This window comes from Vidua chalybeata, chromosome 1 (genome assembly GCF_026979565.1).
Source record: "Vidua chalybeata isolate OUT-0048 chromosome 1, bVidCha1 merged haplotype, whole genome shotgun sequence".
Lineage (NCBI taxonomy): Eukaryota > Metazoa > Chordata > Aves > Passeriformes > Viduidae > Vidua > Vidua chalybeata.
The window spans coordinates 126,193,696-126,208,132 of NC_071530.1; the positions used below are offsets into that span (position 1 = coordinate 126,193,696).

Consider the following 14,437-nt stretch of genomic DNA (forward strand, 5'->3'; position numbering starts at 1 on the left):
GAGAGATTGTTGAAAAATAACTTGCTAACTAACCCACTTTTTTCCTGCAAGTATTAAGAACTGAGAAGTACTCAATAAGTGATCATTACTAGGTAGAGGTCTCATAATGTTCATGGCTACCAAGTTCTGGCATTTTCTAGTTGTAGTCATAGATTGTATAGAATGGAAGCTCAGCTGGAGTCCTCGTTTTGGGTGTCTTTTTTGGTATTCATACTTTTCAGCAGCTTGCCATGGGCTATTAATGGAAGCAGAGACAGGACATGTTGGTCCAACCCTCCAGAAGAACCAGGAAGATCCAAATTTTGTATCATGTTCTGGTGGCAACTTGGCCAGACAGAGCTTGTGATGCTGTACAAATGGAGCCAGCAGAAGGTCAATGATGGGGCATTGCTCCTAAATCTAAAGCATTCCTGTACAGGTGGTTTGAAGAAATTGCTGGGAAGTGCTGGCAGAAGTTACTTCCCTTGACATCATCTCCTGATCCTGGGGCACCTAAGGAAGGTTGTTGTTCAGCCTCCAGCTAGGCTCAAATCTATCTTTTCTTTGCCACAAGGAAGACTTTTTAAATAAAAACACTAGATTAGAAAACTACTGCAGAATTTAACAAAAATGGGCTGCTACTGAAAAGAGGTTAGTCATTACAAAACATGGAGGGAGCTGGCATGGTGCTCACATAGTACTTCACCTAAGAGAAAGAAAAGTGTTACTCCAAATCAGTTATGGACAAAGAGGAAATGATGTGCAGGTAAGGAAGTAACCTGCAGTATTGTGCCAGTGGTGTGCATGTAAATGTGGTCCCCTGATTTTAACCAGCACATTTTAATGTGCATAGTAAGCCACAGATGAGTGTGACAGACAGCTGTTACATCCTAGTTGTATGTGCTGTGGAAGCCATGAGCTTAGACATTTGGAAGTGCTGGCACTGAAGATGAACATTAATACCTCTTCTTCTTCTATTAAATCTCCGTAGTACCACCAGTCATCAAAGTCATAAAGTGAGCTAGACCAGAGATCTGGTTTAGCTGAAGTCATATGAGGAGCAGCTGAGGGAGCTGGGGTTATTTAACCTGGAGAAAAGGAGGGTCAAGGGAGACTTTATCACTCTCTACAAGTACCTGAAAGGAGGCTGTAGCCAGGTGGGGGTCAATCTTTTCTCCCAGGCAACCAGTGACAAGACAAGAGGACATGGCCTCAAGCTGCACCAGGGAGGTTCAGGCTGGACATCAGGAAAAATTTCTTCAAGAAAGGCTGATTAAACATTGGATCAGGCTACCCAGGAAGGTGGTGGAGTCACTATCCATGGAGGTATTCAAGGAACAACTGGACATGACACTTAGTGCTGTGGTCTAGTTGACATGGTTGTGATGAGTCAAAGGTTGGACTTGATGATCTTGGAGGTCTTTTCCAACCTAAATGATTCTTTGATTCTGTGAAAAAAGGAACTAGTTAAATATTTTCACCTTATGTTATATATACAACTAGATGACAAATGGGTAAAGAATATGGTAAATCTTGTACTGTTGTGAAAAGGTTTTTGCAACTATGATTTTAGTATTGGAATTCTGTGATTTATGCTATCCAATATACTTGGATCTTAGAGAGACTGCCCATGTCCTACCACAAGTTTATATATGCTAAATTACACAGTACTTTAAGTGGCCTTAGAGAATTTCCAGATCTCATTTGAGTGGATACTATACACGACTTAAGAAAAATACACTTAACGCTTTCTTAAAAATTGCTGTTTAACCAGGAGATACACTTCTAGCAATTCAAGCACCTTGTGGTACACAATTAGAAGTACCTAGACCTGAAATGGTATGTACTTGTTTCTCGTTTCCCTAAGTGTTACAGAGCAATAATGGTAAAGAAGAGCTGTTTTAGAGCAGAGGATTTATCTCTATCCATGTGCAAGAGGACGGGAGAAAGGATTAGGATTGTTTCAATTGAGAAAAGGGAGACCGGACAGAAAAAAGTGGGTTTTGTAGATAGACTAATGGTAACCCTGCCTTCTATTAAAACCAAAACAGACAAGTTCTTCTCTCTTGCTTTTAAATGTTGCAGCTTTCAAAATATTGCATAGTTGTCATGAATTCTCTTGAGAACTCTGTGACTTTAATGTGTCAAGTTTCTCTGTTACATTGTTAAAATGGATCTCTTATGAAAAAGCCTTTTTGATTTAGTTTTGATGTAATTTAGATTTAGTCTCATGGGTACTAGACTGGATAGAGAAACAGACTGCAATCTCACATTTGCCAAAAGGATTAAATTGGCAAGATTAAAGTAGGAAGTCAGATTATTTACTTCTGTCCATCTTTAACTTTTTTGTTGTTGTTGCAGCGCTTGATTTTAAATAGTGTTTTAATAGTTGGGAGAGAGCATGGTATGAAGTGTGATAGCCACTGTGCTTATAGAAGGCTGAAATTCACCTGAGAAGTTTCACAAGCTATTTTTAGTGAGGCTAAACACAGTCTAATATCAGTAAAAGCCTCCAAGGGTAGAGCAATGAAGCTGATCAATGGTACTATCTTTGTCCGCCTCTGCTGAAATCAGTTCAGGCAATGGTAAGGTTCTCTGCAAGACCCAAGTTAGCAGCTCTGATGTTGGATTTTGTTTTTTTTTCTTTTTGTTCGGGACTAAAACAGTTGATCTTACTCTTCATCACTTTGTAGAGTTCCAAGTTCTCAAGGAACAGTAACTTTCATAATATATCATCTTTGCAGGGACAGAATGGACAGAAGAAATACCAGATCAATCTTAAAAGTAGTTCAGGACCTATCCATGTGCTGCTTATAAACAAAGAATCAAGCTCCTCCAAGCCCACAGTGTTTCCAGTTCCTCCACCTGATGACCTGGCACAGCCCCCATCTCAGCCTGCAGTTCCAGCGACTCCACTTAAACCAGCTGCAGCTCCTCCAAATCCTCCAGAACAACATGACCCGAACCAAGGACAGGAGTTACCGCAAACAGCAACTGCAGATACACCATCAGGTGGATCCCGGGGTTTTCCTATCTCTGATGGGTAGGGGAGGAAGAAACTGTTGAGAAAGGTGGTAGACAAAGGAAAGATCAAGAATTTGCATAGGTTAGCAGCTGTCAATTAAAAATCTACTCCAGGGCCTTAGACTAGCTCTCAGGAGGTTACAGACACCTCTTCCTCTTCTGTCTGGTGAAATAGTTGCTTCCCTCACATCTTACTGTTTTTACACTGAACAGGTTTTGGATGTAATCCTGTTAATTATTCTGAGGTGCTTCTCCAGAACACATTATGGAGCAAAATTGCAAACCTCTTGACAGAGGTTATGATTTGAATGCGTACCCTTTAATGAGATTGATAATTTGGGCACCAGTTCCAGCTATTGTACCACAAGGTTGCTTACCTTCCTCCACATAGCCACAGTAAGAGGCTGCCTGAATATTTAGTAACACTAAATGAATAGGTAATAGGAAAAGATTTAAGGAAATGCTGTATTACAACCTGCATTCCTGAGGGGTCTGATTACCTTCATTTATTGACCTTTAATTAATTGACTATTAAATTGTGCCTGTGACTGTGGGAGGGGAAGACTTCTCTCACCTGATCCCAGACACTGGCTACCTTTGTCTCAAAAGACAAAGCTGGGGGCAGGTGCTGTGTGTTCTGTTTCACTGTAAAAGATTTGTAATGCGCCTTCCTGTCCGTGTAGATGGCAGTGCCCAGCAGGACAGCCCAGCCCCTGCAGCCCCTTACTCCAGCCTTCCGGAGCCAGAGCTCTATCCCAGCCTATCTGGAGACAGTGCCCAAGCCTCAGCCAGCTCCAGTGACTACCAGAGCTTGCTGCCTCTGGATGTCAACTGCATTCTCAAGCCAAACTCATTTGACATTGCAAAGATGGAGGAGCCTGCAGGTAGGAAGCAGTAGTTCCTGTTTAAATATTTCACTGGTTCCCTGAGCCCTTCTTTGTGACCAAATTACCAATAAGTTACACAGAGGAAAACACAAGTCTCTGTTTATCTTCTAATGAAGCCACTGAGGCAGCTCTGAGGAGCATACTAATTTTGAGCAAATGAGTTTCTTTGCCACCAAATAAGCCTCATGGCGTATGTGGCTCTTGGGTTTTAAGAGATAAGTGGGAAAAATGTATGGGGGGCAAAAACTGAGGGATACAAAGATAAGTATATTTTACATGTACATAGCATACTATCTCTGTAGCTCCTACACTAGGCAAGCCAGTGTTTTAATGCAAAGAATGTGTTGACTACTATAAACACATTTAAAAACCCTACATACATAAAGCATGTGCTCCTGTCTTTCACAGGAAATATCAGTGGAGATATTATTGATGAACTCATGTCTTCTGATGGTAAGTATTTATCTTTTCTAATAATCACAAGTAGCAGCATGGTTTTTGTGTGAACAGCACTTAGAAGGCATCTATTAAATCTGATGCTGAGAGTCAATATGAAACTACTTCTTTCCCATGTTGCCTCCTCTGTCACTTCTTTGCTCCCCTTTCTATTCCTTGCCACAGTTTATTTTAACAGTCAGAATAGGAAAACCTTAATCCAACAAGCACTCACCTGCATGAATAACCCACCAGTATTTAATTTATGGAAAGAGAAAGAACAAGCTGATGACTAGTGTGCTGCCTTAAAATATAAATGCTTTGAATAAGTATGTCAGAATATAGTTCTGGATGCAGACTGATACATGTCCATCTGTGGTACACTAACAGAACAAGTGTCACCCATTTCTGTTCTTGCATGTCCTTGGCCATAAGAGTGTAGTACTGAACCACAGCTACTACAGAATTCATGTGCTCCCTACCTCTGTCACTCTCACTGAGGTGGCAGGCAAGGAGGTGACCTTGACTCGCTTTGTTCCTTTTGCACTGTGTTCTGTAAGGCCTGTAATATCTGCCCCTCAAGAAGACCACTTCAGGGCTCATCCAGAAAGAGATGTGGTTGTAAGAGCCAAGGGGCAAGATGGGATTCTGTCAACATGCCAGTATGTGGTTAACATGGAAACACCCTCTGCTTCTAGAGCACAGATACAGACAAAGGAATATAAATATAAATTATGGCTTTCTGATTAAAGTTTTCAAAAGCTGCTCAGGAACTCCGTTGCTGCAGAAGAAGAAATTAAACACATATTCCACAGCTATCACTCCACTTCAGCAAACTGACTTAAAATACCAAGCAAAAAATGGCAGATAAATCACTTACTGCCTTAGTTTGAATGCAGTACAGGTTTTTGTGGTATGTATCTCAGTGAGCTTGTCAGATTACCTAGACTATTTTAATTATTAAAACTAACCCTTATGACAAACATACTGAAATATGATAGGGTTGATTTTCCAAGTATTTTAATTTAAACTAAACTATTCCTGCTTTACAGTTTTTCCTCTCTTACGACTCTCTCCTACTCCCGGAGATGACTACAACTTTAACCTGGATGATAATGAAGGAGTCTGTGATCTCTTTGATGTGCAGATACTAAATTATTAGATATTATGTCAACCAGACTACTTATCTACCTCTAACTTTAACAATCTAGACTTCTTCATAACCTAAGTATTTGAATAATGAATGTATAACTTCTTAGTTCACTGACTCTGGGAGTATATTTCCTTTTGCTTCCTTTAACTACTTCACAAAACAAATTCAAGAAGAAAAAAGAGCTCTTATCAAAAATTCTGGCACTTTTTCACCTGAGTGTTTTTCTGTCTAAGCCAATTGTTTGGAGTTTCCTTTAGTAAGAAAAGTGAAAATACTTTATAGCATTTTGATAATTTTTTAAAAAATTATTAGTCTTCTTGCTCACAGTTAACAGCATTTTCTTTGAAGCTTTACTGCCAAGAAGCTTTCTATTTTTTAACTTTTCAAACAATTTTGAAGCTTTCACTGCCAAGCTGAAAATTGAAGGGTGTCAACTTGAGTTATGCTAAACTGTTTCAGTGAACCAATTTTGTGAAGTGCCTTCTGTTTTAGCACTTTAAGTTTCTCACACTGACTTCTGACATTCCACTTTCCTAGATGATAGGAAAGGTCTGTTTGTAGTTTGTATTGAAGTGTGCCAATACTTGTATATTAACAAGATTTTTTTAATAAAATTTTGCAAACAAAGCCATCAGTATTTGTGGTCTTTCATTTCTTGCAACCCCTTCATTGTCCATTTTGCATTACAACTGAGATAACAGGCTTGTAGCAGCATCCACATTTGCTGGTTCCTCTTCCAGATTTGTGGAAACCTGGAAAAAAAAGAGTTTCAGTTTAAAGCATAAAATAATTTCATTTTATTCTGCTTGGAAGAAAAAAACTCAGACTAATAAATATCCATTCACCAGAAGATTAATTTGACTTTTATATATTTAATTTCAGCTAATTTTGCAGTTATACTTCAGTAATCTGGGGGGATTGCAGGATACACTGAAGTTGAGACATAAGCAGAAAATGCTTTGTGCTTTGGGAGTGTCGTACCAGTAATATATCACATGCGGCCCAACTGAGACAGGCTCAGCTTTTAGTTCACAACTGCTCTCAACAACATTTTTGCAACTTTGGAGAAAATACAGCCTGAGTGATGTAGAGCCCTACTAGCAGAGGAGCAGTACAGTCTGAATTCTTGGAGGAATAAATAACAAGCCAGCAGCTGCCTTGAAATCCTGGCTTGGCTTCATCCTGTGCTGGCAGCACTGTCACTTATGTTTCATTTTTCCCTCAGCCTCTCCTTAAGGTATTTGACACTTGTTTAGTTGCTCCCAGCTGTACAGAAACTTGGATCACCTCAGGCACACTGACAACTCATGTCCACTTCTCCAAACTCCACGTTCCCCCAACAGCAGGATGAATTCATCTGCATCTCATCCTGAAGCACTGCTTTCTCTCCCTGAAACTGTGCCTAGAGCATCAGTCAGCAGAAAGTTTACATGGAGGAACTTGTCAGGAATTAAACTTTTATGAATTAATTCTTGCGCAAGACTGCAAGTAGGCCTGTATTAAAAAAAAAAAAAAAACAAAAGAAAAAAAAAACTAGACAAAGGCAAGAGAAATACTGTCTTGAAGCCCAAGCACTGCAGGCAAAACCTCTACTACAGAAATTGCTGCTTCAGGTGTTGGTCCTTCTGATGAGCTAATACAAAGGCTTAGGAATCAGGAACAAAGAGAGGCAGAACTGGTTGTTTCAAAGCACTGTCAGGAGCTTCAGGTGGGGAACACCCAGGTTCATCCTCTCTGTGTCTATACATGTAGAGATACAAGTTTCAAATCAAGGGGATGGAGCTGGGACTAACTTAAAAAAAAAACAAAATTAGAAATCAGCTAGAACGTAATTTAAAAATACGCTTTTGAAGCGTGCTTCAGCATGGCTGCCACCCTCTTCTCTCTAGTAGTTATATAGAATTTGAACATGCTAACTAGGTTTCAGCATTGCCACACAATTGAAATTCATAAGACTGGGATTCTAGCTTTAAAGTAACTGCATGAATTCACAGATTCACAGAATATTCTGTGGAAGGGACCCACAAGGATCATCAAGTCCAACTCTTAAGTAAATGGCCCTTAAATGGGTTGAACTCAGCACCTTGGTATTACCAGCACCACACTCTGACCAACTCAGCTAATTGCCTGTAGTCTAAGAGCCACATTATAATGCTTTAAACACACACATTCTTTTCATTCCCCTCAGATTTCTACAAAGGGAAATTACCTGCTGAGTGTTCTGAGGTTCTGCTGTGGTACCTTTTGATAGCTGCCGGATTTCTTTCTGAACTTCAGTAAATGCTTTATTTATTGTGCTAACTTTTTCAGCATTTTTAATATTTATCTGTGAGAGAAAAACATACACACATTGGTATTTTTAACAAAAATTCCACTGGTGTGAAACTGCTCCATTTTTGTGCAATTATGCAGACAGTGTTACATGCTTTTCAGTATGTTTTACCTGTTACTTCATTAAGTCATCTAGCTGTGTACTAATAAATTCAAAATTAAGAGTTAAACTTGCTCTACTGGAATGGGAGCCCATAGTGATCCAGGAAGAGAACACAGAGAAAACAAAAGTCAGGCTTCACAGGCCCTGCTACACCACCCTCAGCTCTTAGCTGGAATGAAGTCCCTGGAAGGGTTCCTTCCTTCATCTCTCTGGTGGACTGACCCTAGCTGGATGCCAGGTGCCCACCAAAGCCACTCCACTGCTGCCTTCTTCAGCTGGATAGGGGACAGGAAATATAATGAAAGGCTCATGGGTAGAGATAAGGGCAGAGAGAGATCACGCACCAGTTGCCATCATAGGCAGAACAGACTCAACTCGGGGAAAATGAATTTCATTTGTTGTCAAACAAATGCTGCAGAGGAATCTCATCTCAGACACATGGAGCACCTCTTCCCCCTCCTTCTTCACTGACCTTGGTGTTTGCAGGACTGTTTCTTTTAAAAATTCTCACTCCTCTGTTCTGACTGCTGCTGGTGGTATGCTTAACTACATCAATCCAGAGGCACTGCCAGTACCTGCCTTGGCCAGCAGCATATCCATGCTAAAGCCAGCTGGCATTGGCCCTTGCAGACAATAAGGGAAGCTTCTGGCAGCTTTTTAGAGAAGCCACGCCTGTAGTCCCTCAAACCAAATACAATTTGTAAATTATTTTACTATGCTGAATTTCTTCCAGTAGCTTACCTTTCATCATCGCACCTTGCATCCTATTTGTTTGTACTATAGGTCTGGCCAACAACATCTACCAGGTTTTGCCACAGTATTTAAAGAAACTGCAGCTGTAGCAGAGTGGTATGTGTCTCTCTGGGCACTTCAGCCTTTCTTTTAGCCCAAGTCTGCCTTTGTAAGTTATTTCATCAAAGATTTTACTTTCAAAGAGGAAGTGCTAGAATACAGACATGTGTTGCACTCTGGGGACTGTCTGTGGTAGAGGAGCAGGGTGGATGCAAGAGGGCATAAACTCTCACCACTGCAGCAAAGTAAGATTCAGCTGATCTGAGTCCTAGCACCTGCTGCTTCCAAAGTCTGGAACAGGATCATAGCCAGGTGATGACCTATTACATTGCAAACATTCCAGAAACATGCTCACTACCCCCGTAGTTCATCTCTGAGCAATTTAAACTGGCAGAAGCACACTGTGAATGGTTACACATATTCATTTTACTTTTAAAGCCTCCATAATTTCAGAGCATGTATACAGTAACAACAATTCCATTCTGACTGACTAGGAAAACCAGTATTAAGAAAGCAGTGGCAATGAGGCTGATACTACAGGCCTACTCAGATGAACATTTGAACTGGGACAGTGACTGAAGAAATACAGCCCCAGCTCCCAGCTCTGATCAGAGTGGATGGATGGACTGTTGGTAACATGATGTACAAAGACCATGTGTTCAATCAGGGCTTGTCACCATCTTCCAGTTTCACAGGGGTTTTAGAAGGTTCCAGTCAGTTTTAATGGTGATATCCGCAAGTACTCAGGCAGGACTTCTCCAGAGAAAGAGGCTCTATAGCTAGCATGGGTACCTACATCAACAGTTGTCTGAACAGTTACAATGGGCTTTTAGCTATTAATGAGTAAATGTATTTTAGTGATTTTTTTTTCTGAGCATCTTCTTATACTGCTTAATGATAAGTAAGTCACTTTAAGCCCAAAGGCTTAATACATTAAAGAACACAGCTTCAAACACAGGGAATTTTACTCCTAATAAGCTTTTCAAGACTATGAAACTCAGACATTTCATGAATATGATTTTAAACCTGTTTCTCCCTTTATTATACAGAACAGTCTAGACTAAGAGGAGATGCGACGCCAGCAACATTAAATCATTTTTTCTAAAGTGTGCTACATTCCTGTCTGTCCACCAGATTCATTTGTCAAGTGGAGCTTGCAGGAGAAAATGTGAAACAGCCTTTTTTTAAGAGCCATTTACCTGTGTTTGTCCAGCAGACTGCAACTGCATCAAGTGGAGAAAATAAGCCACTATCTTCTTTTATTATTTTTATTACCAGATGCTTTTCTGGAGGGACAGCTGAACTCTTGCAGAACACACACCTCTCAGGCTGGAGGCAGGGTTTGAGAAGATACCATATAATGACTCACTGCTCACAACAGGAAACTTGCTAAAATCACCCCCATCCCTCTTCCCCTGCACTGCTCCTGCTCCATGACCCACTCTCTCCCTCCTCTCGGCTGTGCTCCTCTACAGACACAAAAATAACAATATCTTATTTTTGCTTCTTTGTTTTTCTATTGCTTTAGTATGTTAAACTGGCTCACAGAAGCATCTACAGAGCATCACAGCCCATGTAAGGGGCAAAAAATGGGCAGACAGGAATTAAGAGCAAAACATCCAGCAGTGCATAGTCCTAGCTCTGTTCACTGCATCTCACTGACAGTTTTACTTGACAGCTGAGGCAAATAAACAGCTACTGGATCACAAAAGGCTCCATCCTTTCTGGTTCTTCCCCACTAAAATGCTTCTCTCTGCATTCATTCATTCATAATTAAGTTTGTTCAACTCAGCAACCCAGCACATAAAAATGCAAAATGTATTTTTAATGGCTTTTGCTGCTGATTTAGCAAGTTGAGTCACCTAGTGGGCGTAGAGTTCTTGAGCCAGCATCAAGGAGAGCTGTGGGAATGTAGCCCAGAGCCTGGCAAATGGATCCCTCCCTGGGACTAGGAACGTGACGGAAAGGAGCAGGACTTACCCTCGTTAGATGTACTAACTATGGCCGGTGGTTTGGATCAAGGCATTTTGTTAAACTCTACCCCGAATTACAGCCTCAGCGACACTGTGAATGCAGTCCAGTGAACGCGAACTCGCTGAACTGCGGATGCGCCCTTTAGCCTCGCATTCCCGAGGACCAGGCGAGATACTATCAGACACTTCCCAAACGACACCCCTCAAGGACAGCCGGATGCCTTCTGTGGCATATGTCTGCAAATTAGTTAAGTGAACTTCTTGTGCTTCTCCTTTTGCAGATGATACATACAGGTTTTCCATATACAAACCTAATTTTCCGGTGAAAATTGTGCATTTTGCCGGTTTGTGCCCGGACGCGCACTGCCCCTAAAACAGCTCGATTTAATCAGCTCCGAGCGCCGCGCAGCGAGGTCGAAGGGGAGGAATCCCCGCCGGGCCGAGGCCTCCCGCGGGCGCCGCAGCAGGGCCGGGGCCTTCCCCGTGGTGAGGCGCTGCCGCAGCCCGGCCAGCGCCTCCTCCCGCCACGGCACTCACCTGCTTCAGCCCGGAGGTGACGGGCCGCGCCTTGCCCTTGGCCTTGGCCCTGAGGACGCCGCTGCGGGCGATGCGGAACACGCTGCCGGCCTTGGCGGCCCCGCCGCGGCTCTTGCCCATGGCGGCGGCGACGGCGCGCGGCCGGGTGACGTCACACGGGGCTGTGACGCGAGGAGCCGCCCATGGCCCGCAGCGCCGCGCGGGGCCGCCAGGGGGCGTGCGCCGCCTCGGGTGGGCGCTGTGGAGCCGCGCCGGGGAACGGGACTGGCGGAGGGTTGCTGTCCTTTCCCTGTCCCTGTACCTGTCCCTGTCCCTGTCCCTGTACCTGTACCTGTCCCTTCCCGGTCCGGTCCCGGCGTCAGCTTCGGCCCCAGCCCTGCTTGCCTCTCCCGCGCCTTCGCAGCCAGCTTCTGGAGCACGGGAAGGCTGAGAGCTGCTTAGCGCGCCCCGGCAGCCCAAGCGGAGTCCAAAGCTCCGCGTTGCCACAAGCACCTGCCCACGGGCAGCCCCCGGCACACGCGGAGCTTGGATAAATTCCCAGCGAGTTTGTGGGACATCCTCATGCCTCACGGCCCTGCTTGGGAAAACGTGAAATCTTCCTGCGGCCCGTTCCAAATGGAATTGGGTTTACGCCCCTGGGAGAAAAACGGGAGGGCACGCAGCGGTGCGGACTTGGCTTTACTTTCGAGAGTGGCAGGGGTGACCCCGGGAATGGGTACTGCCGTCTTTCCCTGCCGCACAACTCGTGCTCTGGCGGGACGGGGGCTGGTGGAGCCACCTTCCCTCTGTTGGAGCGGCTCTTGAGAGATGGCACTGCCTTCCCCGGGCCACCCGGACGGTGCTGGGGGAGGCTGGGGAGAGCCTGGGTAACGAAGGGCACGGGGCGACAACAGGCACGGACGGGCCAGGGGGCCGGAGCGCTGCAGTCTCCTTATCAGCGCCCGAGGATCGGGGCGTCGCCGCCCGTCCCCTTCAAATCGGGCGCAGCCGCCTCTCCCGCCCCAGCCCGTCCCGTCCCGTCCTGTCCTGTTCTGTCCCGTGCCGTGCCGGCAGGAGAGCAGAGCCATGCTGCACTGGGGATACGACGAGCACAACGGTAGGGAACAGCGGCCGGGGCCGTCGGGGCGGCCAGCGGGGTCCCGCGGGCAGCTCTTCCCGCCGCTGGGCTCGGCAGCTCCCGCGCCTTCGGGAGAGCTGGACGAGCTGAAATGCTTTGCAGTGTGAGAGCGAGCCGATTTTTGTCTCGGCCTCCTGCAAGGCAGGCGGCTGCGAGGTGTCCGTGCGTGCGGCATCGCCTGCAGAGCCGGGCCGGGCTTGGCTCCGGGTCCGGTCTGCCGCGTTCCCGCTTGGGATTTCGTTCGCTCCTTTAGCTGAACAGTTGCGTGCACAGATCGAGTACGCGGTTGACAGCTGCACTGATCGGAACTAATGTACCTAGCAGTGCTTTTCTGATTCCTGCTCTGTTCTGCTTCTACTACATGGTGGGAAATCCTAGTTACGTGACTGGGTTATTTAAATGTATGACTATGCACCTAAGAGGAGACGCTTTTGGAATTTAGTTGTTCAGTGATTTCCTTCATCTTGTCAGTCTTTGAAGTCCCAAGATGGGCTCATCAGCAGGCTTAAAGACTTGGCTCTGTTTTGCATCTTCAGTCATGCAAACACTGCTCCAGTGTGCAGACGGTCTCACAAGTCATGCAAGTAGACATAAAAATGTTTTTGTAAATTGTAGGCTCATCTCTGATAAAATACATGGAATATCTTATATCATCTGTACACAAAGAAATGAAATGCTGTGACAGTAAAGGGAGACAGCTATATATTTGCATATACTAATGCCTATAAGAATATACTTTCTGTATATTATTACTTAGACTTTGGAATACTGTTTGTGCAAGTACTACCTTTCCTTCCTGGCCCTCTTGTTCCATCTTTTCTGGATGGATGTACTTTTCCTGAAAAACTGGGTGGTGGTGGTGGATCACAGGGATGTTGCAATGATTGGGTGTGTTATCTGCTGTTGTGCAGTCTCCCCTACCCCTCCCCTGAAGACGTAAATGGGTCTTGTTTTTCAATTTTTTTTCTCCATATGTTTCTATGCTTTGAGCTTCACCTGCACTGCCTAGATAAGAAGTCCACTTTCCCTCCCTTATCCTATCTCTTCTTGTTTGCTATTCTCAACCTATAGAGAGGAGAGGCTACCAGAATGTCTACTGGGTTGACCCTGGACCTTGCTTGAGGCCCTGTCTCTCCTATAAAACTCTATATACTGCCTGCCTGGTAACATATTTGAGGTGGAGTTTGCCTTTCACTTCCTTCTTGGAGCCCCACAGCAGCTATGGGGTGGATAGTTCCTCATCAGTCCATCCCCTTCACCACACCTTTCACAGGAGATGAGAGGAGGGTGGCATGGATATCGAACACTTCAGTGCTTTTCCCTAGCATCCGTTTAATTTCTCAGCTTTTTCTCTTCTACTGTATTTATTTTATTGATTTTGCATGTTATTATTGTTTGATTGAGGTGAAAGGATTTGGTAGCAGGTGAAGGATATTGTTCTGATTCTTGAAAATTTTGTTTGCCTTCATGGCCTTGAAAATAGTTTCTCTGAAACTAAGATTACCTTTTGCAGTTCAGACAGAAATAAAATGAAATTAATTAAATGTGGTGCAGGTTGATTGCCTGAAGAGTGGAAAAGACATATGTGTTCACTCTGAGCTCTGCAATTGCCACTGGCAACAGTCACAACATAAATCATTATGTGCATAAAGTAAACTGGCAAATACTAAAACATACATGTCTGCATATATGGAATATCGATGTTTAATGACATGGGCTCACTGTTAGGTAAGGAATTAAAATATTTGGGGATTGACCCTGACTGGACACCACGTGCCCACCAAAACCACTGTATCACTTCCCTCCTCAGCTGGACAGAGCAGAGAAAATAGACTGAAAGGCTCAGGGGTTAAGATAAGGACACGGGAAGATCACTCTCCAGTTACTTTTCCCAAGACTTGCCATGGGAAAATTAGTTTTATTTGTTCCTTATCAAGTCAGAATAAGGTAACGAGAAAATAAAATCTTTAAAACACCTTCCCTCCAACCCTCCATTTATCCCAGGCCCAACTTAACTCCTGATTTTCTCTATGTCCTCTCCTGCACCAGCTGTGGTCAGTTCATCACATGTTGTCTCTGCCTCTCCCTTCTCTTCAGCGGCAGGAC

General features: G+C 44.1%; 2 protein-coding genes across 7 annotated transcripts in view; one reads left to right on the top strand and one right to left on the bottom strand.

Moving 5' to 3' along the window:
* Positions 1 to 14,437, top strand: part of LOC128793167 (carbonic anhydrase 13-like) — a 42,129-nt gene that overhangs the window by 9,115 nt on the left and 18,577 nt on the right. For 3 of the 6 annotated variants that reach the window (XM_053952236.1, XM_053952251.1, XM_053952244.1), the window contains exons 5-8: positions 1,754 to 1,818; positions 2,724 to 2,991; positions 3,687 to 3,887; positions 4,299 to 4,343. In XM_053952236.1, coding sequence (XP_053808211.1) covers positions 1,754 to 1,818; positions 2,724 to 2,991; positions 3,687 to 3,887; positions 4,299 to 4,343 — 579 coding nt within the window. Of the gene's footprint in view, positions 1 to 1,753; positions 1,819 to 2,723; positions 2,992 to 3,686; positions 3,888 to 4,298; positions 4,344 to 5,377; positions 6,106 to 12,182; positions 12,311 to 14,437 lie in introns of those variants that run through there. The other 3 variants (XM_053952268.1, XM_053952279.1, XM_053952259.1) reach the window with 2 other exon arrangements.
* On the bottom strand, positions 6,063 to 11,358 carry RBIS (ribosomal biogenesis factor). Its single transcript, XM_053952291.1, has 3 exons — positions 11,215 to 11,358; positions 7,688 to 7,804; positions 6,063 to 6,230 (listed from the first exon to the last, which is right to left on the bottom strand). Exons 1-3 carry the CDS (start codon positions 11,332 to 11,334, stop codon positions 6,162 to 6,164), a joined length of 306 nt encoding a protein of 101 aa, XP_053808266.1. The 5' UTR covers positions 11,335 to 11,358; the 3' UTR covers positions 6,063 to 6,161.